Source organism: Melospiza melodia, chromosome W, assembly GCF_035770615.1.
Source record: "Melospiza melodia melodia isolate bMelMel2 chromosome W, bMelMel2.pri, whole genome shotgun sequence".
Lineage (NCBI taxonomy): Eukaryota > Metazoa > Chordata > Aves > Passeriformes > Passerellidae > Melospiza > Melospiza melodia.
Genome location: NC_086225.1, coordinates 719335 through 742522, shown reverse-complemented (window position 1 = coordinate 742522; position 23188 = coordinate 719335). Strand labels below are relative to the sequence as shown.

At 44.8% G+C, this 23188-nt stretch overlaps 1 protein-coding gene across 1 annotated transcript in view; it reads left to right on the top strand.

Moving 5' to 3' along the window:
• LOC134431417 (homer protein homolog 1-like) overlaps nucleotides 1-23188 on the top strand; it is a 170208-nt gene that overhangs the window by 39407 nt on the left and 107613 nt on the right. Inside the window, exons 2-3 of the mRNA XM_063179431.1 lie at nucleotides 46-73; nucleotides 5226-5382. Of these exons, the coding sequence (XP_063035501.1) occupies nucleotides 46-73; nucleotides 5226-5382 (185 nt within the window). The remainder of the gene's footprint in view (nucleotides 1-45; nucleotides 74-5225; nucleotides 5383-23188) is intronic.

Below are 23188 nucleotides of genomic sequence, written 5' to 3'. Positions count from 1 at the left end.
ACACCATTACTCCGAATGTTCCCCCCTTTCTCCTTCTTCCCCTAGCTTTATATGCTGATTATGATGTCCTATGGTATGGAATATCTCTTTGGGGTCAACTGTCCTGGATGTGTCTCCTCCCAACTTCTTGTGCACCCCCAGTCTACTCACTGGTGGTGTGAGAAGCAGAAAAGGTCTTGACTCTGTATGAGCGCTGCTCAGCAATAATGAAAACATTCTTGTATCACTGTTGCCTGGAATCAGAAAAAAAACTTTTCCAAACAACATTAAAGTAGCAATATAAAAAGCAGTTCTTTATTGAAGGCTTTCAGGTGCACAAAATATAGCTATGCACACACATGGTACAGGATTTCTACAATTTTTATAGGATTAATTAATTAGTATATCTAGCAGATGCATCCAATAGAACACTTGTCCTGGTAACCCACCCCTGGGTCTGCCCCTTGGAGACTCTCCAGGGGCTTCTTTGCTGTATTTCTTGTTATGTCTCCCAAGTTCTGGTGCAAAACAGTGTCCTTGTTAGAAATTATTTTCTAGAAAATAAGACTAAACAGATTTTCAATAATATGACATAGATACTGTTTGTTCTAAAGTGTGAAAAAGGGTAAGAAAGTGCTAAAAGCCATAAAACTATGTATTAAAAATTTACAAAGTTACAAAAATATGAAAAAACCTAAAAATCTTTAGGCATCATCATCAGCACTGTTTTCAGGGCAAATCCAAAGCATAGTCCCATACTAGCTACTGTGAAGAAAATTAACTCTATACTAGACAAAACACATCACACCTCTGACATGTTGAAAGCCTCAGTTATATGACATACTCTACTGTGAGAGCTGAATGGTAATTTTGGTCAAACATGTATTCATTAACCACACATCTGTGATTCAGTTCTTGTCTTTTTAGTTAATGTGTTCAGAGCCTTTATTTTCTCCTTCCAATATCGATATTCATTCAAATAATAGTCAGGCTTCTATGACTTTTGTTTTGATGGGCTCTTTACCTTTCCAGACTTAATGAACTGGTTCTGCTGTGCTAATATGCCTCAAATTACATTTGGGTATGCTTGATTGGGAGGTAAATGGAAAATGTATCTAATATTGAAGACAAGAACTAAAGTTTAGGTGTGACTGAAGAAGTGATTGTCGAGACTCAGAAGAGTGATAAGAATTAGTGTAAATGTTATGTTAAACAAAAGGGCTATAAAAAGTCACCTTTGCATAACCTTTGTGTTTGTGCAAGGGATTGGAATCAGGAAAACAGCTACCCAACCTACTATATCTTGGTGATTTAGAGGGAGAAGATGTGTTGATGCTAAGGGTACGGTGACATTTGTATGGAGGACTAACGTGCATTGATTCCCCTGGCCTACCTTCCTCTGCCTTTAGCTTTCACTGAAACAGTGTTCTCATTAGTCTGTTCTGTATTGCATCTAATATCCAACACAGGAGAACATCACATCTTCTGATATGTGGGCTTCAAGAAGCCTTAACTGCTAGCTGAATAATATGATTCTGCTACTGAAATCAACTGGTCGCGGCTGCTCTTGCTGCCAAGCATGTTTCTGAGAGTTCACATGTACCCCTTTGTAATGAGGCCAGATTGAAACCCTTTGACTATGAGTACCCCAAATCCTATTTTTTTTCTTTGCTTTTATTTTAGGAAGAAAAATGTATTAAGAATTTACTTCTTACTTAAAGGGAGATGAAGGCAGGGACAAAGGATATGTTTCTTCACATCTGGAAATGGAAGAAAACAAAAGAGTTCAAAAACCTTCAAAGTTAAACTCAACTTCAAATTCTGGTACTTAATATCTTTGGGATTTGATGATGGCAGCATTCCCTGAAGAATACAGCAATCTATTTGTCAGTAAAATGCAGCTAAATTTAAAATGACAGCCATCTTAGTGACACGTAAATATTTTTAGATTTCTATGCAATCCTGTATGTCTTGGTGTTGTGGTTTGACACTGGCCCAATGCCAGGCACCCACAAGAGTCACTCACTCATTCCCCCCCCCCCTCCCCCCCCCTCTCCCCATCGCAGTCTTTGCTTTGCTTGCTGTGACCCATAGTTCAGCTTAGTCAGGGGGAACTGGCAAAATAAGAAACAGGTGTGATGGTGGCCTTGTCCAAAACATAAAGACTTTAATGGGGGGCATGGCAAACGCAACAAGGTATAGGAGTCTTCAGAGGTCAAGGATCCAATCATGGACGCAAACTCAGAACATGACTGTCCTGGTTTAGGGCAAATTTGGAAGAGAATCTCCAAAAGGGGGCCCCTCCAGAAAGCAAACCCACACGGCCCCTCCCCCCAACCAGTTCAGGAAGAATTCCTTGGAGAGAAGTGGAAAGAACCTGTTTATTTATCATGCACAGCACTCCCCAGAACACAAAATGAACAATACCAGATGACACCACTCTTTCACCACTCTGAAAAAGATGACAAATTCAGAAAGTCTCTCTTGGGGGTGGTCACTGTTATCAATCCCTCCAGCACTGGGGATAGCTGCTGCAGGCCACAGGGTGCAAACTCTCGGTGTTCCCAGGTCCCAGTCTGAAGCAGGTTCGAGTAGGTCCAAAAAAAGGAAAGGAGAAACAATCCAGGAAGAAATTTGGCCTGTTTAGCTAAACTAGCTAATGAGCAGAAGCAAGAGCAAGCAGAAGCAAAGCAGGAGCAAGAGCAAGAACAAAGCGAAAAGCAAAAAAGTAAAAGGAGCACAATGTACTGCCCCGTCTCTGTGTCCCAGCAGCCATGGGGGAGCGGCTGATAAGAAACCAAAACAAAACTTTCATTCTTCAGAGCCAGTCTTGAAGGCACAGAACATAATATCCAGCATAAATAGAACACATGAATGGGGATACAAGCATCATAATGTCACCCTAGGACATCAACCTTATTTGTAACAGGGTCCTAACCATCTGAGAACAAGAACCAGAAACCTGACCAAATATTGGATAGTTCTATTAGCATACTACTAATTCCCATGACCACATTCTACTCGCCATGACCTGGCTAGGTGTCTCTTTTACAGTATCCTGTTTCCCATGGTCTCATGTTGATGCCTCTGGTATATGCTCCTGAGGCTAAACCACCATTTATCCCAGCCAACCACGTTTCCACAGAGGGATAAAGGGAAAAAGAAATAACAAAGGTTGAATGAGTGAAATAAGGACCGGGAGAAAACACTTCCAGGGCAAAAAAGGCTCAACTGAAGGTTGAAAAGTGAATTTATTACTAACAGAATCAGAGGGGGATAATGAGAAGTAAAATAAGCCCTTAAAACACTATTTCTCCCCCAGCCCCTTTCCCCTTCTCACTGACAGTGGAGGAAGATGGGGCCTAGGTGTTTTGGTCAGTTCATCACTGAAATTTTCTTCCACTGCTCTGGGAGAAGACTCCTTCCTCTGTGAGACTGTGGGTTCCCTCCCACAGGAGACAGTTCTCCATGAACTTCTCTGGCATAGGTCCACTCTCACAAGCAGCAGTCCTCTCAAACCACACCTGCTGCAACGTGAGCCCCTCCCACAGGCAGACAGTCCTCGCAAAACTGCTGCGACATGGGTCTCTCTTTCCATGGGCTGCAGTGGGACAGATTGCTTTGCCATGGTCATCACCATGGCCTGCAGAGGAATCTTGGCTCTAATGCCTGGACCACCTCCTCCCCCTCCTTCTCTACTGGCCTTGATGTTGCCATGTTGTTTTCCCTCACATGTTCTCACCTCCTCCTCTTCTCTGACTAGAAGCAAAACCTGTGTGATTTTGTTTTGATTTTCTTCTTAAATATGTCATCACAGAGGCATCACCAACCTCTCTCATTGGCCCAGTTTTGGGCAGCAGCCCCATGTCCATCTTCAGAGTCATCAGCCATTGGCTCTGCCAGTCATGGTGGGAAGCTTCCACTAGCTTCCCAAAGGAGCCATCTTTGTTGCTCCCCTGCTACCAGAAACCAGGCCATGACAAACCAATACACTTGGTACAGATCATGGGGAAAAATAAGTTGCTAATTCCAAAGTACAGTATTTTTTTTACCTTAAGTGATTTTATTTGCTAAGCAGTTAATTTTGAACCATGCATGTTATACATATTTACTGTTGCTAGGAAAATATTTAGATGTGAAGCTCCAAAGAGTGAGAGTTTCACACCACATGTTCCTAACTAATTAATGTTAGTTTTAGAATAATTGGATTGGATCAGCCAGTTCAGTTTGAGGTTACGAGTTAAGATTGTGTCCTGGTTTCAGCTGGGATAGAGCTCATTTTCTTCTCAGTAGCTGGTATAGTGCTATGTTTTGGATTTAGTTTGAGAATAATGTTGATAATACATATGGTTGTTGCTGAGCACTGTTTATGCTGAGTCAAGGGCTTTTCAGTGTCTCATGCTCTGTCAGTGAGGAGCTGCACAAGAAGCTAGGAGGGACCATAGCCAGGACAGCTGATCCAAGCTGGCCAAAGGGATATTCCATACCATAAAACATCATGCGCAGTGTATAAACTGAGGGAGTTACCCAGAAGGTGATCGCAGTTCGGGGATGGGTTTGTGGGTTTGGTATCAATCAGAGGATGCTGAGCAATTGTATTGTGCATCACTTGTTTTTCTTGGGTTTTCTCTCTCTCTCTGTCTTTATTGTTAATATTATATTTTACTTTTTTTCAGCTATTAAATTGTTCTTATCTCAACTCATGAGTTTTACTTTCTTTTTTTGATTCTCTTCCCCATTCCACCAGGCTGTGTGGGGAATGTAAACAAGCAACTGTGTGGTACTTAATTGCCAATTGGGGTTAAATCATGACACATTAATTTAGAATAATCAGGGTATTAAAAGATTTTTGAGAAGATGGGTGTTAGAAGTAGTACACATCCTGCAACATGCAGTGTAACAAGATAAAGCTAACCATGTATTAATGCCCAGCAGTTTAAAGGGATAGATGGAGGGTGAGGACTGGGTAGGTTGTGGGACAGGGCTGAATCGATATTAAGAGGTAGCTGTCTTTATATGACTCTACAGCTGGGTGCTGATTTTTGCTTTAGAAGGCTTGCATTTTGCTTTAAATGTATATTAATGCACTTGCCTTCCCTATGCAGGAACACATACATAAGTTCTTAGGAAAAAATTATAATGTAAAGTGAAATGTGTACATTCCAGTGGGAACAACGGACAGATAAGTTGTGTGCAACAGTATTACATACAAATCAGATTAATTACTTTTACTCTCTATCCTTCAGGAAAAAACCCATCTTCAGCACCCAAGCTCATGTCTTCCAGATTGACCCAAACACTAAGAAGAACTGGGTTCCCACCAGCAAGCATGCTGTTACTGTATCCTACTTCTATGACAGCACAAGAAATGTCTACAGGATAATCAGTTTAGACAGCTCAAAGGTAAGCTTTAATTTTAAGAATTTGCTTGCTGATTGACTTCTGTATTTTCCAGTCTTATGTCCTTCGTGTATCTATTGAGATGCTTTCGTTCAGTAACATTATGGAAATGTTAAAATGGTTGCATTGCTTCATTATAATTTTTAGGTGTTTATTGAAAAATACTATTTTCCTTGCATTCATATTTACTTTGATAAATCTTTTGCTGAATTTAAGCAATGACCTGTTACTTAATATACTGAGCAGTCTAAGAAAGTATTCCCTGTGAGATGCACTAAAAAGCACAATTAGGGTTACAATGTTACCTGTTTTCATCTCCTTATTTGTCCTGGTTTAGAGCAAATTTGGGAGAAAACTTCCAATAGGGGCCCCCTCAGAAAGCAAACCCACACGGCCCCTCCCCCCAACCAGTTTGGGAAGAATTTCCTTGGAGACAAGTGGAAAAAACCTGTTTATTTAACAGGCAAAGCACTCCCCAGCACACAAAATGAACAATATCAGATGACAAAACTCATTCGTTGCTCTGAAGAGATGACAAATTCAGAAAATCTCTCCTGGGGGTGGTTGCTCTGTTATCAGTCCCTCTGGTGCTGGGAAAGGCTGCTGCCCAGAGTAGGCCTCGGCAGGCTGCACAGTGCAGGCTCTTGGTGTTTCCCCGGGTCCCAGTCCAGAGCAGGTTCGAATGGTTCCAAAAAAAGGGAAAGAAAATCAGTCCAGGGAACTTCTCTGCCTCAGCTAGCTAAACTAACTAAAAAACAACTGAGCACCATGTTCTGCCACATCCATGCCCACACAACACAGTGGAGGAGTGAGAGCAGGCTGATAACAAAACTCTGTGCTTCTTCTTCATGCTGACTTCACTCTCAGAACCAGTCTTGAAGGCACAGAATATAATATCCAGCATAAACAGAACACCTGATTGGGGATACAAGCATTGTGATGTCACTCTAGGACAACATTTAATACTGTTATCAATATCGTTGGCTTCAGGATTATGAAAGATGCATTTAGAGCCCATAATCACTTAGTAAATCATAGAATCATAGCACAGAATGGTTTGGGTTGAAAGGGACCTTAAAGATCATCAAGTTTCAACCCCACTGCTCTGGGCAGAGACCTCTTCCACCAGACCTCTGTTTTATAATTTTCCAATTTTTGCTATAGAGAATGTGGTGATTCCCTCCTAATAAAGCTTTCCATGGTAAGCTTTTATCAAAACTCAGTTGGGTTGGGGTTTTTTTTATTGGCTTGTTTTTTGTTTTGTTTTGTTTTTTAATTAGGAAAGATAATGTGTTGAGCTGCTATTGTAAGAAATCTTGTTTAAGAAATTAATGTAGAAGACTGGGAGAAAATATTAGACTATTTCTTAGGTTCTAAGTCAAGTGTGTATAAAAGCAGTAACTTTACAAATGACATGTCAGAAATTTCTGCAGTAAAGACATTAATGTACACAGTATAATCACATAATCCTTTCAGGAGACTTTAATTTTTAACTTATGGAGATTTGTCAATTCACAATGGTTGGAACTTAAATACGTTCCTAGACCCTAGTAGTATTCACAGAGATTTCTTGGCTATTTATTCAGAACTGAAAAACATTAATTTGCTAAATGACATGCATGTGGCTGTTCACTTGCAGTGGCTCAGATGCTGAGCAGAAAGACAGTAAGTTATGGCACCTTATGTATATGTCCACTCAGTGTGCAGTAAGTAAAGTATGAGAGTGTATTGGATTTGTGTGGCAAGGTTTTGGGGGTGGGGGTGATTTGTGGAAAGAAAAAAAACTCCACAACTTTGCAAAAGTTGTAAAGCCGGTATGTTTATTACAGTGCTGGATGCATGTGGGGATCGTTGGATGCATGTGGGGATCGTTGTCCACTTAAAGGACATGCACACCCCTCAGAACTCCAGATCCTTTTTTATCCCCCTTACTGATATATATGCATAGAATTTCACAATAGGTTCATACATATTCATTTTACTGGTTTCCTGTTACACTTGCAGCTAATTTTTTTTTTATTAGAAAGTACAGAAAGAACTCCTGAGTTATCTTGCCCTGTCTCCCCAGCCTCAACTTTGGTTTTTGTCTAAGTTCAAGGGGTCCCTCTTATCTCTCTTTCATTTTTCCTTCAGCTGAGGCAGGTTTTTTTTTAACAGCACATTTCACCTAAATCTGAAATGGATTTCTGTGGGATTCACATTCTTTGAACCTGAGAGAAGCAGTGAGAGAAGCAGAGAAAAGAATGATCAAAACAATTATCTCATTTGCTGCGCCTGTGTTGTTCACAAGTGGAATGCATTATGGAAGATTGTTTACCTGAAGGGAATTGGTAATTGGATTCTGGTGTGAGTGTTTTGATTCACTGACCAATTGAATCCATGTGTGGGTGTCAGGACTGTCAGCTGAGAGTCCTGAGATGTAGGGCAGTTGAGTGCTTGGCAGACTCAGTTTAGATGTAATGTACTATAGTGTAATATAGTATAGAATAATAAAGTATAATAAAGTAATTAATTAGCCTTCTGATAAGATGGAGTCCTCATCATCATTTCTCCTGAACGTCGGGCAAAAATATCACCTATAGATTTCCACCCTGGTAAATTTCCACTCTGTTTCAGGAGGGCTACAGGAGTGATTTCTATGAAAAGTTGCTAGAAGCTTCCCCTGGGTCAAATAAAGTCAATGCCAGCTGGCTCCAAGATGGACCCACTGCTGGACAAGGCTGAGCCAGTCAGTGACAGTGCACCCTTGTGGCAACATATTCAAGAAGGGGGGAAAAAACCCTGGCAACTTCAGCTGGAGAGAGGAGAGGGCCCCAAGATGGCACCCTCCACAGAACACTGTGAGTGGAGAGAAAAAACAAAAGATGGCAGCAGCCCTCCCCGCTCTTCCAGCTACATGTGGAGAAAGAGAACAAAGAGAGAAAAAAGAAAGCCCAATGCAGAAAACTGAACATCCGCAAATAGAAAAATCTCCCTCTTCCCCCAAACAATAAGCAACAGCGAACAAGGACAAAACAAAAAGAAAACCTGGAGTCCAAAACCAGTGAAATGCCTCTGTTAGCTCTCTGGTGGCAGCAGCTCTGATGAGAAAGGCAGCAGAAACACTCCGGCAGTTGGAACTCTGTCAGCAGCTGGAACTCATGGAGGGACTTTGTCTTCTCCTTGGCAGAAGCAGCAGGCAGCTGGCTAGGGTGACTCAGACTCTGTGCCATCCTGCTTTGACCTGGCACTGCTGGCTGGTTGAAACAACCGTATGGAGCGAGGCTGTTTGATTCTTTTCAGTGCAATGTCATGGCTGAAGCCAGGTGTTTGTGGCATTTACCTTGGAGCAGTCTAGGACCGTGAAACACAACCTCTTGGAAAACCAGCCTGAAGTAACTCCCTTGGGAAAAACCCAAAAGAAAACCAAGGGGAGCCTCTGCCTGTGCTGCCTCAGCTCTCTCTCTCTGTGCAAGAACAAAAGGAAAAGAGCAAGAGCCAAGAGGCAAGAGCCTGATGCCTGAGCAACCACAATATTTAAAAGACTTGCACCTGCTGGCCCTGCAGTCCCGTTTCGGCCCATTAAATCTTAAAAAGACAGTAACAGTTTTGGGAACAGATAGATATGTAATACAATAGCATTTTGGGTTACCCGGGACATTATCCCCCCCCTTATTCCATATCACCTCCCTAATGCCCAAATTATTATCTTTCAGCTGTACACATAGACATATAGCTATATACAAATGCAATTATTATTTCAGTAGCCACTGACCATCCCCCAGGATATGGCTTGAGATAATTTGGTTCATGACCAGTATAATGGGAGCAGTCTATTCTCATTGTCCATGGTATTTACGACATGCAGTGTATAAGGCCCTGAAAACTGGCTTGATGACCCTCTTAAAAGGGCTTACAGTTTTTTTTGCGACCTGAGTTAGATGCATGGGAGAAATACCAACAAGATATTCTCAAGAGGACAAAACAACAAAAAAATCTTTGCTGGCAACTTCAGAAAATCAGAGAATTTTGGTAAAAGTTTAGAGCAGCATTCAATCAACATAAAACATTTCACAAAACACTAACTTAATCCATTCAATTTAGCAAACTACAAGCCCATACAATCTTAAGTTACTAAAAACTCTGAGAATAGAGAATTAGAAGAAGAAGGAGAAAAAGAGAGAGAGTAAGAAAAGATACGGAAAAGAATGAATATAGGTACCACTCCTAGGTTGCAGTAGTATCTCAGCTGATTTATAATCCAAGAAAAGGTAGGGTCAGGACCTGCTCTCCTCATGTTCTGGGTTATGTACCTTTTGGCTTTCCTGGTCTCTTCCTCCAGGTGGGACTTCTGGTCATCTGGCAACTCTGGGGCTAGATTGCGGCTTCAGGGGTGGAGTGAGGAGCATTGCCTCCAGTGTGCCAGGGATTGGCGGCCAGGGCAGGGGTTGGGATATAGCCCTGGGGGGATGGGGTGTGCGGAGCAGTGCATTGCCTCACCAGAGCAAGACCTGACCTGCCCCTTCCCCCACACATGCACCTGAAATGTTTGGAGCCAGCAATCCTTTCAGTGTCTCACACAGTGTTGTAATGTGTTTTTATACTTTGTAATAGATTTGTTTTTGTATCCCCATATTTTTCACAAATGGTTTACCCCAGATTGTACCCCCTCCCTCTACCTGTGTAATCCCTTTCCTTTGCTGAAATCATCCCCAAATCCCCACCCTGGCTCTCTGTCAATCACTCAGCATCCCACCCCCTCCATCTAGAACTTTCGGTCTAGGACATCGAGTGATTAGCCAGAGGATAGGAGTCAACCCCTCAAGTGTTTCTCCATACACTGACTTAAATGTCCATTTCTCAGTATCCATACCTTAATTTTTCTTATTGGTTAGTGAAATGTTACCTACTTTAAGTTTCCACCTCCCTTTAAATGTAACCTTGGCACCTCTCCCGGGGCTCTCAGCAGGAGGCATCCTGAGGTGTAGGGGCTCCCCAGAGCTGGAGCTCCTGAATAAAACCTTGGATTAACCCCTGCTAAGAGTCGGCCCTTTTATCCTCTACCGATGTCTCTAGCGTCTCTTCTGCTGCAAATGCGACTAGCCTAGCTGCCTTCAGTACCCTTGGGGCACAAGAGAGTGTGTCCCCGCTGTCGCTGTCGGCCAAGTCAGGGTTGCCCCCCTGCTGTCTGCTGAATCGGGGCTGCCCAGGGTTCCTGAGGGGCTTCCAGACCCCCTTTTAACAAATTGAATAGGGGGGCTAGGTCCTCGGTGGAAATGCCTAGCCAAGGTCTTACCCAGTTTAAAGACCCACACAATTGATGGAGATCTGATAAGGTTTTGATGTTGTTCTTGATGGCTAATTTTTGCGTCACAATGGTCCACTTTCTAATTTCCAGACCCAGGTACTTCCAAGGAGGCATCTTTTAAATCTTTCTTCCTGGAGCTCAAACCCTGCAGCAGTATTGTTCCTGCTTTTTCATCAGGGCTCCTCCAAGGCTCTCCCTGACCAGCCAACCCACCCCCTTTTATCCCAGTTATCTTCATTAGCCACAGCTGCCGCCCAATTAAGGACATCACAGCTGCAGCCCATTTAGAACAACTAGGATCAGGGCAAGGCCACTTATAAAATACATATATTTTACTAGGACTCCTATTATAATAAACTACCTTTGATTTGGTTGCAAAATCCATTCCCCCTTCCCCCATCAAAAAAGAGTATAATTGGGGTCCAGATGAACTGCGCCTCTGAGATCTCCCTGACGTAACAGGCAGATCCTCGACTGGACTGGACCAAAGGACTTTGTCTCTACATTTGGTAGCTATATCCCCCTCTTTCTCTCTCTCTTTCCTCTCTCTTTCTCTATATTTTTCTCTTCCTTAATCTCTCTATCGCATTTTGCTGTAGTCATTCAATAAAGGTGCATTTGTTTTGATTATTACTGTAAATCCCCTGTGCCATGTTGATTTTTTACACCCTGAGATCAATCCACAAACCGTCACAAAACCTGTCCGTAAGGACAGATTTTGACAGATGTCAATCACAGCTAAATTCCAATTCTGTGGGAGCATGGTTGCTGACGGCATCCCTGGTTGGAGAGAGCCCATGTCTTCAATAATGTTGATTTGAAGGAGGTCATGGAGGAGTCGCCACTTGTCTTTGTTGGGTTTTTTAATGACAAAGACAGGGGAGTTCCATGGTGATGTGGTCTCCATGATGTGACCCTTTCTTAGCTGCTCCTCTATGAGCTGTTCAAGCGCCTTTAATTTTTCTTTGAGCGGCCACTGTTCTACCCACACTGGAGAACCAGTTTTCCAAATCAGCTTTTGGGTAGAGCACTCTTCAGTGGCTGCCGCCTGAAAAACCTGTGGGGTTTCTGTGATGTCAATTGTGGTTCCCTACTGGACCATCAGATCTCTGCCCCAGAGGGGTTCTGTGTAGTCTAAAACAAATGGGCGTATGGAAGCCACTTTGCCCTTCAATCCCTCAATTTGGACAACGCTTTTTGATTGTCTTGCTAATTGGATGCCCCCTATGCCTTGCACGTGTCCTGCCACGTTTTGCAATTCCCAATGTGATGGCCACTCCCTGGAGGGAATGATCGTAACATCTGCTCTGGTATCTAGAAGTCCTTGAATAGATTTGTACTCCCCATCCCGGTGCAACCCACATGATAACTTGGGTTTTTGTCTTCCTAGTACCTGAGTCCAGCAGACGTTGGGATGGAATTTATTTCTGAGGGTGTCTGCCTGCTCCTGGTCCCATGGAGGCTCAGGCACTGGGATGGCTTGGGCTATTATTTGGCCTTTGGGCAGGTACACGTGTGGGTGAGTACAGTGGAGCCAAATGACAAACTGCTTCGGGTCTAATGATATGAGACCCAGAGGAATGTTAATTTCCTGGGGTGTGTGTTTTGTGTCTCCAAGGATGACATATTTTCTGTGACGTTTCTGGCAAAGCTGTGTCCAAGTACCTGGCTGTTCAGGGTTAACAGTTATGAAATGCCAGTTAGTGTCCTTGAGATGGAGAGGCTCTGTCAGTGCCAATCTGAAAGGGTTATGGGGAGAATTGGTAGTTAGAATTGGTCTGGGATTGTCGCAGTTAAATGAATGTTTTGTCCTGTCCAATGCAAGTGTCTGACTTGGCACAGGTGGGTCTCTTAAACTTGGTTTTTTGTTTCCCCCCCCATCCCGTGCTGGAATTGGATTGACCTTATTTTTGTCATAGTGCCGGGAAAAAGAGCGCTCTTCATCTAGTTTTTTGGAAGGTTCTCTTTTGGGGAATTCTGATCTTTAAGCTTATTGTATTTAAAATCTAAAACCTGCTTTTTCAGAGGGCAGTCAGGCATCCAATGCCCTAATTTCCCACAAAGGTGGCAGGATCGGTCAGAGTTGGAGATTTTCTCCTGTGGCATTGTGATGTGCTGAAGCTGGCTGGTGGATGGTGGATCAGGGGTGTCCGCAGCTGCAATCCTCCTCAGTGGTTTTGGTCTCTCGTCCTGATCAGCAGGAGTGATGGTAACTTTCCTCGCACACACTTCTAGCATTGCTTGTAGTGTTGGTGTTGGATTGAGGGGCAAACTCAGGATGGCAGCTTTACACTTCTCATTGGCATTTTGCTTAGCAATGTCGGTGAGGACTTCAATCCTGGCTCCTTCATTCTGAATTTGCAAGTCCACAGCTTTTCTCAGCCTTTGACAAAACTCAAAAAGGACTCAGATGAAGATCAGTGGTGGTGACCTCATCAGCCCACAGGGCTGGTAAACTGGCTCTCACTTCTTTTATCCATGCTGCTTCCCACAAGAGGTATTCAGTTTGGGATAACAGGCAGGAAAAAAGCTGTTTGATGTCAGCGGGGGTTAAGGCATTAGCAGATAGCGTAGCTTTAAGAAGTCCTCTGAAATATTCACTGTTTCTATCAAATTCTTTTTGGGCTTTGACTAGTTCTTTGGTAGATTGAAAGGAAAAAGGAGTCCAATGCGGCTGAATTCCATCTCTCAAATCCGATATGTATGATACAGGAGCTGCAGAGAGGACTGGTGTTGTTTCTGGGTTCTGGCTCCCAGGCTCAGCATCTCTGGTTTCTCTGACGGGAGCTGGAGGGCGGGGTGTGGGACGGGCAAAGGGAGGGGACAGCTGATGAGCATGCCCCTGAGGGGGTGGAGGGGGGTGGAGCTGGAGAAGGAGGAGGAGGAAGGGTGCTGGGAGGGAGGGTTTCAGGGGAGGGGTTTTCTGACTGGAATGGGTTGGACAAGTGACAGGGACTATGGGGAGAAGAAGACGACACAGGAGCTACCATGTGGCCGTGGCCATCTTGGACCTCTGGGGAAGGCTCCGGAGGTGGATTGGGAGGCTCAAAACGAGCTGAAGGTTTTTGGGACGGGGTATTGAAAACTGGGGAAGTATGGGGAAGGGTAGAATCCCAGGGAGTTTGGCCAGAACTCTCTGGATTACAGACTGGGAGCTTCTGAGGGAAGCTCGGAAGTGTAGCTTTTTTTAGATTGCCCCATCTCAGGGCTGGGGGTGAGGAAAAAGGGCTAGGAGAGGGAGAAGGTAACTTGGGGGGGATGGATCAGGTTTCTGGGAAGCAGAGGCATTCAAATTGCTTCCGGATGGCTGTTCCTGCATTTATGATTTGGATTTTGCAATATTTCTGATCTGTATAGCTAAAAAGGCAAATTTTGACAGAGATTTATCACCTGACTTCCCTGCTCTCAATAACTCATTGCCAATTTTGTCCCAGAATGCCAAGACATGAATATATTCAGCTGATACATAGAGGAAATGAGGGAACAGCCATCTAACAAATTGTTTAACATCTCTTTTTGAAAATCGGATTTCCTCACTCTTAATAAAATCTAAAAGATGATAATAGACACCTTTATGAGATACAGAAAGCCTAACACCCATGGTGGCTGTGATTTAAAGTTTTGTATCTCAAATAACTTTCACCAACTGAGGTGGAATGGGGGGCGAGAGAAAAGAAACAAACTCCTGCAGCTGGCAGCCTGCCAAAAATAGGAAAAATACTTGGCACTCCACAGCAAAGGCAGGAAAACACCCCTCCTCCCAAAGAGGGGAGAAAACCAAGAAAAAGGTAAACTTACCAATCCAGCTGTAGAAGAGGAAAGAGGGTGGTCCTGGTATGATGTCCTCTACCTGAAACTGACTCTTGGGGTGTATAAAGAGCTACCAGTCTCATCCACAGAAGAGCAACTCATTAAAACTGAGTGTGTTCTCACTGAGGTAACTTGCCAGCCAAGGGCTTTGGTGAACAGTCTGAAAGAATGTCCGAGCCCTGTCTGTGAGATCTGGGGGGGTGTTCTCAGGCCCTCACGGTGGTCGCCAATCTGTCTCCGTCTCTCTGGAAGCCCCTCAGGAACCCTGGGCAGCCCCAATTCAGCAGACAGCAGGGGGGCAACCCTGACTTGGCCAACAGTGGGGACACACTCTCTTGTGCCCCAAGGGTACTGAAGGCAGCTAGGCTAGTCGCATTTGCAGCAGAAGAGACGCTAGAGACATCGGTAGAGGATAAAAGGGCTGACTCTTAGCAGGGGTTAATCCAAGGTTTTATTCAGGAGCTCCAGCTCTGGGGAGCCCCTACACCCCAGGGGGTCTCCTGCTGAGAGCCCCGGGAGAGGTGCCAAGGTTACATTTAAAGGGAGGTGGAAACTTAAAGTAGGTAACATTTCACTAACCAATAAGAAAAATTAAGGTATGGATACTGAGAAATGGACATTTAAGTCAGCGTATGGAGAAACACTTGAGGGGTTGACTCCTATCCTCTGGCTAATCACTCGACGTCCTAGACTGAAAGTTCTAGATGGAGGGGGTGGGATGCTGAGTGATTGACAGAGAGTCAGGGTGGGGATTTGGGGATGATTTCAGCAAAGGAAAGGGATTACACAGGTAGAGGGAGGGGGTACAATCTGGGGTAAACCATTTGTGAAAAATATGGGGATACAAAAACAAATCTATTACAAAGTATAAAAACACACTACAACATCTCCCTCTTTTCATTTAAATAAAAAGAGAGAGGCACTTAAGTCTAAAAAATTAAAACAGCTTGGGCTGATCTCAAGCATTGGCAAACCAAGGCTGTTTTATGAACACTGCAAGGGTTCCTGTTTCTTCCTTGGGAGTGGTGGGAACAGTCACCTGATTGATCTCTAAGGGAGAAGTAGCTTTCGATATTAATTTGGCCACAATGCTCTTGATGATCCCAAAGCTGATCAAAATAACAAAAAAACAAGCAAAACTAAAAGTACAGACTTTAGTATGGATCTGACCCAGCCCGAGAGTCCCCATCCTTGGAAAAGTCTGTCCATCCAGTCTGCTGATTCCTGTTTGATGTCCTGGACCATCTGTTGCATCTTTCTGATGATTTTGTGGACGTCCTCAGCCTTGGATGACAGGTTCAGGCAACAGAGACCCTCAAAATCCTCACACGGATGATTATGCAGTAGGAGAAGAAAATCAATTGCGTCACGATTTTGTAGTGTCTCTTTCTCGGCTGTTTTAATGACTTGGAAAGGCTCAGGGTGGCCTTGGGCAGCCCGCGCTCTAAAGGACGAAAAGAGTCTTCAGGTTTTTTCTCGGTCTTCAGTGTTTATTAGTTTTTTATCTAAAAGATTTTCTCTTGGCCCGACAGAGGTCTGCACAGCAAGCCAGCCATGAGCACACTGAGAGCCCCCGGGGCGGTCACTTATCTTTATACTCAAAACTACGTATACAATATTTACCTATTTTCCCCAATACCTTTTACCCTTATTGACCAGTGCACTTTTAGTAATAACCAATCCCAAAGTGCCACCATCACCACAGAAGATGGAGGCTAAGAAGAAGAAGAAGAAGGACAGGACACGCCCCAATTCCTCCATCTTACTTCTCTAGACCCCCCTGTACAGAAATCTTAAACCCTGTGTCTCACACTCTAATTAACTTATCCCTTCACCATTTATCCCAGTGAAATCCTCCCATCCTCATACAGGTGTCATCTCCCGTGCAGGATCAAAGTCCAGCCACCAGACGCTTCTGGCAACATTCCAGGACCTCCGAGCCCCCCAAGGGTGGTCTTGGTGACTCGGCACATCAGTCCTGAGGTGCTGAGATCCCACATTGTAGGGTGGCTTGCCTTGTTGTTTCATCATCTGCCAGGAGGTCAGCAAGTGCAGCTGATGTAATATTGGCTTGTTTAGCAACCCAACACTCTAGCTGTGATAATTCACCTAGAGCTTTGGCTGCAGACACCCATGGCAAAAACACAATGATTGCAACACCTTTTGGTTTAGGACCAATGTACGATTTCAGATTTACAATTTGGGTCTAAATTCCTTAAGTCTCTCTTTTTGCAGGCCAAATTGTGGGCGTTGGTTTTGGTTCGCCAATCTGCGATTTGGGTCTTGTTGGGCGTAAACAGGCTCAGCTTTCCAAGGGTGCATGGACCTCCGGTTAGACAAGAGGGGATGCCTGCCCACGCTCTGTTGCCACAAATGAGGAAAAACCCTTTAGGGAGGGCACGGGGCGTATTATCAGGGGTGGATGACATCTCCACATGGGAAATTTTCTTACACCAATTTTTTGCTGTGTAGTTTTCTTTAAACTGTTTGACTTCCTGATACAAATTTACCTGGTCTTTCAGTTTAAACATAAACTGAACACAATAGAATGTTTTTGCATAACCAAGGAGCTTGAATTCTTGGGGTTCCTTCTCTGTTATTGTCTGTCTTTGAACTAATTTTGCCCAGGGGGCTAACGGATTATATACCGGAAAAAAGGGGGTTGCTATTGTTGGCGGAAACTCACTGGATTTAGATGGGATCCCCACAAGGCAGGTAGACATCGGATCAGACATGGAGGAGGCAGACAGGCAAATGTGATCTTGGTTGAGGACTCCGGCAAGAGTGGTCCATACATTCGCCTGAGGCTGAGAAACGATCCACATCTGACTTGGATGGACAGCTGACAACAGGAGCAGCAGAAGGATGGGGCTCATTCTGATGGTACAGGGGCTGAGTTTAGATCAAGGGGAAACACTGAAAAAACTGAAGATAAAAAATGTTAGGAGTAAGGTTCAGGTAATAGCAACTTAACTTTAAAGAGTCTGATGGCGCTTCCTCCTCCAGCAGACATTGGCTACCTGTGCCGTGGGTTTATTTTTTGACACTTTCAGAATGTATGGTCTTACCCACTTTGAGGGGATCCATCTCAAGTCTGAGGGAGCGGATATGCACGCATATCCCCTACCCCAGGTTATGAGCTCATAGGGCCCTTCTATTTTCCAAGTCTCAGGGTCTTTTATGAGAACAGGTGGCCAGGCTTTCAGGTTGTACTGACAGTTCTCTTTAAAGTGCCTCATGATGGGTGGGTTAAGGTTCTCATAGGTGCAATTTAAAAAATTCAGCATGAACAATGCTTTGGACAGCTGGACTTGAGGGGACTCCACCTAAATAGCCTCCTGTTGTTGGTGAAGGACCTTTTTTAGGCTCTGGTGGGCCCTCTCCACCACGGCTTGGCCTGTTGGGGAATAGGGGATGCCTGTCTTATGTTCTATTCCCCATTGCTGCAGGAAGCTCTGAAACTCCTTGGACTTGTACTCTGGGCCATTGTCTGTTTTGATGACTTTAGGGATTCCTAACGTGGAGAAGGCTTGCATGAAATGTTTTTTTATGTCGGAGACCTTCTCCCCTGTGTGGGCAGAAGCCTAGATGGCACCAGAGAAAATATCCACAGAGACATGGGCATATTTAAATTTGCCAAATGATGAGATGTGGGTTACATCTGTCTGCCACACCTCACAGCTCTGCAAACCCCTAGGGTTTGCCCCGTACTTAGGGAGGGTAGTGAATGGTGTTGACAAGAAAGGCACGTGGCTATGATGGCCCGGGCTTGTTCGTGCTTCAGGTGGAATTGCCAAACCAAGCCGGGTGCATTTTGATGGAAAAGATGGTGGCTGATCTTTGCTTGTTGGAATATGTCTGGGAGTGGGGCCATCTTGACTGGTGCCACAAGGGCATCAGCCCTACGATTACCTTCTGCAATGAACCCCGGCAGGTCTGTGTGTGACCTGACATTCATCACATAAAAGGGTTGTTCCTGGTGGGAGATTATCTTTACTAATTTTGAGAGCAATTTATACAAAGGAATGTTGGAGACTTCTTGCAACACAACATTCTCTGCCCTGAACACTACACCTGCCACAATTGCTGAATCAGTAACTAAATTAAAAGGCTTGGAGAACCTCTCAAAGGCTCTGACGACAGCGGCCAACTCAGCAATTTGAGGTGATCCTTCCACCTTGGCAATATCTGCCTTCCACTGCTGAGTTTGAGGATCTTTCCAAGTCACCACTGACTTGTGGTATGCTCCAGACGCATCACTGAAAACTCTCAGTGCCTTTAGAGGCATCCTGCTCTGAATACTTGTCAGTGATAAAGTAAATTGAACGTCCAAATTAAAAATTTTGTGGGCCAGTCGATGGATCGAAATTTGGCCTGTGTAGCTGTCCAGCGCAAATTGCAGGGCTTCATTCTCTTGAAGCAATTGTTCTAACATCACTTTAGTTAGTTGGCCTGATTTCAATTTTAAGGAGATGTGGATGCAGTCAAAGTCACACCCTGCCAATTCCTTGATCCAAATCTTTGCCTTCCGGATCAGTTCTGCCACCAGCTCCTGTGGCATTGTCATCCTTTTGGCCCTGTTGTCACTGAGGAAGACCAACTCTATGATTAGGAGTGGGTCCTTCTTGTCCTGGTCGCTTTTCCCTGCCTGGGCAGTTTCCCACTGGAAGATCACCCCATGGAGGTGTGGCAACTTACCCAAGATGATGAACTTGAAGGGCAGGCCCTGCTGGCACCTGTGGGCCTGCCTGGCAGACATTGTCTCCTGGACTTTCTCCAGTGCAGTTCTCACCTCCTGGGTGAGGGTCCTAGGAGAACTAAGTGCCATTCAGCAACCAGTGTTACATATGTTGTGCTATTCACTGGCCCTCTGAACAGAGAGAAGCTGTGAGAGAAGCACAGAAACGAATGATTGAAACAATTCTTATTTCATTTGCTGCTCCTGTGTTTGTGCCCATGTGGAATGTGTTCTGGAGATTGTTTACCCAAGGTGATTGTTTGATTGGATTCTGGTGATGGTGTTTTGGATTCATTGACCAATTGGATCCACGTGTGTGAGTTGGGATTCTCATGCAGAGAGTCACAGGTTTTCTAGTTAGTTAGTGAGTAGTAAGTATGATTATTATAGTATAGTACCTCTCTTTAATATAGTTGTAATGTAATATAGTATAGTTCTAATAAAGGGAGTGTTTAGCATTCTGAAGCCTTGGAGTCAGATGCCAATCATTCCCAGACGTTGGAGTCGCCTTAAATTACTATATATGTTATTCACCATTACAGGCTGTTCTCACCCAAAGTCAAATCCCCCCAAGGTACACAACATGTTTCCACTCCCTCTGTGGTGGGTTTGACCGGAAATGGGATTTCTGGGATGCTGTAGTCAAACCAATGGGTGCTCAGATTTTAATATTGGCACCTGATGTGGCCATTGGGATATTTGGACACGCCTCCGAGAAGACAGGGGTTAAAAGCAGAGCTGCTCCTCTGGGAGGCTCTCTTGGGCCTTCAAGGGAAAGAGGTCGGATCTTTGTCCCCCATCCAGCTGCTACTGCTGGGCGGGGGAGGGGCAGCCATGCGGTAGGCCTAGGCCTGGACAGAGATAGGAAGTGAAAAGGCCCTTGAGGATGGAAGGGTGGAGGAGCACCAAGAGACATCCGGCAGCCACCCCCCCACCCCCAGGGGAGAGAGAGAGGGAGAGCCGGTGTCTGAATTTGATAGCGGCCGGCTGAGAAGGAGAAGGGGGGGGGGTGCGGCGAGAAGGTGCCCGGCAGGGCAGCATGGGAGCTCCAAAATTTCGGACAGGCAGAGACTGAAATTTTTAACCCTTTTCTTGCATGATAGAAACCTTGCAAATGCTGATCCTCCTGGAGCTGAATGAGAAGAGAGGTAAGAGATGAGATAAGAGGGGATGGGCCACGAGGGAAGTGGAGAAGACTCTTGAGTGGGGGCAGAGATAATGGAGTGGCCTTTTGGCTGGACTTTTCTTGTATAGCCATGGACGGAACCTTTTTTTTTTTTTCCCTGTGACACAGAGACTGCATTTAGGGGGAGGCAGTGCCTCAGAACCAGGAGGGTTCAGTGTGGGTACCCCTCGGCCCCAGTTGGTGAAAAATTTGGGGGGGACAGATATCCCGAAGGAGAGACTGTGCCTTTTTTTTGAATGAGACAAGGCATCCTTGAAAGACAACCCTAGAAGCAGCTCTGGTCCATGCGCAGTGGTGAGAGCACTGGGCATGGAAGGAAGATGTCACGATGGCAAAGGATTTCCGGGCAGTGCTATGAGTGACATGGAAACACATGAGGTTTCAACGGTGTTTCCAGGGGAAGCCTATGGTACAAGAAGGACTCCTCTCCTCTTGATGAACTGAAGATTGAGTATTCTAAAGGCTGGTGCTGGACTGAGAGTTGGTGATTTGGGGGAATGTATTGCATTGGGAAATTTGGTGGGGGGAGGAGGAAAATGCTTTTGTAAGGTTTTCATTTTCCTTGTGTTTTTTTTCTTTTCTTGTAATTTAGTTAATAAAGTTTTCTTTATTTCTAAGTAGGAGCCTGCCTTGCTTGTTCCTGGTCCCATCTCACAGCAGACACCAGGGAGAGGGTATTCTCATGGGGGCACTGGCATTGTGCCAGTGTCAAACCATGACACCCACCAAGTGTAACGAGGTCCTTGTGCAAAAACAATCCCATGGATGAGTTTGCCTTTGCTTGAGGTGGGATTAATCGAAACCATCTTTTCTAACATACCTCTCATATGCACCACAGGGGCTTTGCTGTATGCAGGGGTTTGGACTGAGCAGGGCCAGCTCAGTTGGTAGAACCTCTGGAGTTGACTAACCAGGTAGCCTTTGCTAGATGCAGATCCCACTACTTCAAGGTCCCACTATGCATTGCCTTCAGTGTGGCTTTTAATAGTCCATTGCACCGTTCCAATTTCCCAGGGGCTGGTGCATGATAGGGAATATGATACAGTCACTAAATACCATGTTTTTGAGCCTAGGTGTTATGAGGCTATTTTTGAAATTAGTCCTGTGGGAACTCAGCACATCACTTCGGATGTCCAGAGTTACTGAGAGGACCCTTGGGGGGGGGCTCGAAAATCCTGGAATGTTGCCAAAAGTACCTGGTGGCTTGACCTTGACCCTTCGAAGGATGTCCCACCTGTTTGAGGACATGAGAGTCACTTGGGAATGAATAGTGTAAGAATGATGTATTTACAGGGTGAAATATAGATTTTAGGGTTTTGGTACAGGGGGGTTATGGAGACAAGATGGAGTGATCAGGGCGTGTCTTGTCCTTCTTCTTTCTTCTTCTTGTCATCCATTTTCTGTGGTGATGTTGGCGCTTTGGGATTGGTCCATGGTGAGGGTGCACTTGCTAATATGGGTGAAAGGTATTGGGAAATAAAGGTAAATATGATGTACGTAGGTTTTAGTATAAAAAGAGACAACCGCCCAGTGGGAGGTCAGAGTGCCCTTGGCTGCCTTGCTGGTCAGACCTCTGTCAGGCTGGAAGAAAATTCTATAGATAAGAAATAATAAACAATCTGAAGACTGAAAATCTGAAGAGTCCAGACTCCTCCTTTGAAGCGCGGGCTGTCCCAGAGCCATTGTACGTGTGTCCGGGCAGAGACAAACAGCCGAACTGGACAAGTCCCATCATCTGACTCAATTCTTTCAAGGGCTATGTGTCACCACAGAATTTGTTTTTCAAGGCCCAAGGCAGTGTTCCGGGAAGTGGCATGAGGCACAGGTTATGTCTCCAGCCATCCAGTGGTTGCTTCTACCACTATAAGCACATAGCACTTGCCTTGGTGGATTTGTAGGAGTGTGATGTAATCGACCTGCCAGGCCTCCCTATACTAATATTTAGACAACTGCCCCCCATACCACAAGAGCATTACCTGCTTGGCTTGTTTGATTGCAGCACACATTTCACAGTCATGGACTGCCTGGGATATAGTATCCGTAGTTAAGTCCGCTCCTCAGTCACAAGTCCATCTGTATACTGCAGCTCTTCCCTGATGACCTGGGGCATCATGGGCCTACTGAGCTATAAATATCTCACCTTATGTTGCCAGTCCAGATCTACCTGTGACACTTCGATTTTGGCAGCCCGATACACCTGTTAGTTGTTACAGTGCTCCTCATTAGCTCAACTCTTAGGTACATGCGCATCTATATGACAGACTTTCATAGTCATCCTCTGTACTCAGGCAGCAATGTCTTGCCACACTTTGGCAGCCCATATGGGTCTTCCTCTGCACTGGAAATCAGTCTTTTTCTATTGTTCCAGCCACCCCCAGAGAGCATTTGCTACCATCCATGAGTAAGTGTAGAGTGTTGGCCACTTCTCTTGATCAGGGATGTCCAAAGCCAGATACACAGCTTTCAGCTCTGCAGTCTGACTTGATCCACCTTGTCCCTCGGTAGCTTCTGCAACTCTCCGTGTATGGCTCCATACAGCTGCTTTCTATTTTCTATTTGTCCCTATGATACTGCAAGAAGTTGTTACAAAAGGATGTGGGGGTTTAGATAAGTACTTGCCTTTTGTCCAGGCCTCTGGCAGCAGGAAGTAGCTTTATTGAGGTGGTCAGCACCCCAAAACCCACTCTCATTCACAAGTTCTTTAGTAATGGCTGATTCGGTCTATTATAGAATGAATTATTTAGACAGAAAACTAACAGACATAAGACTTAAACCAATACTACACAGG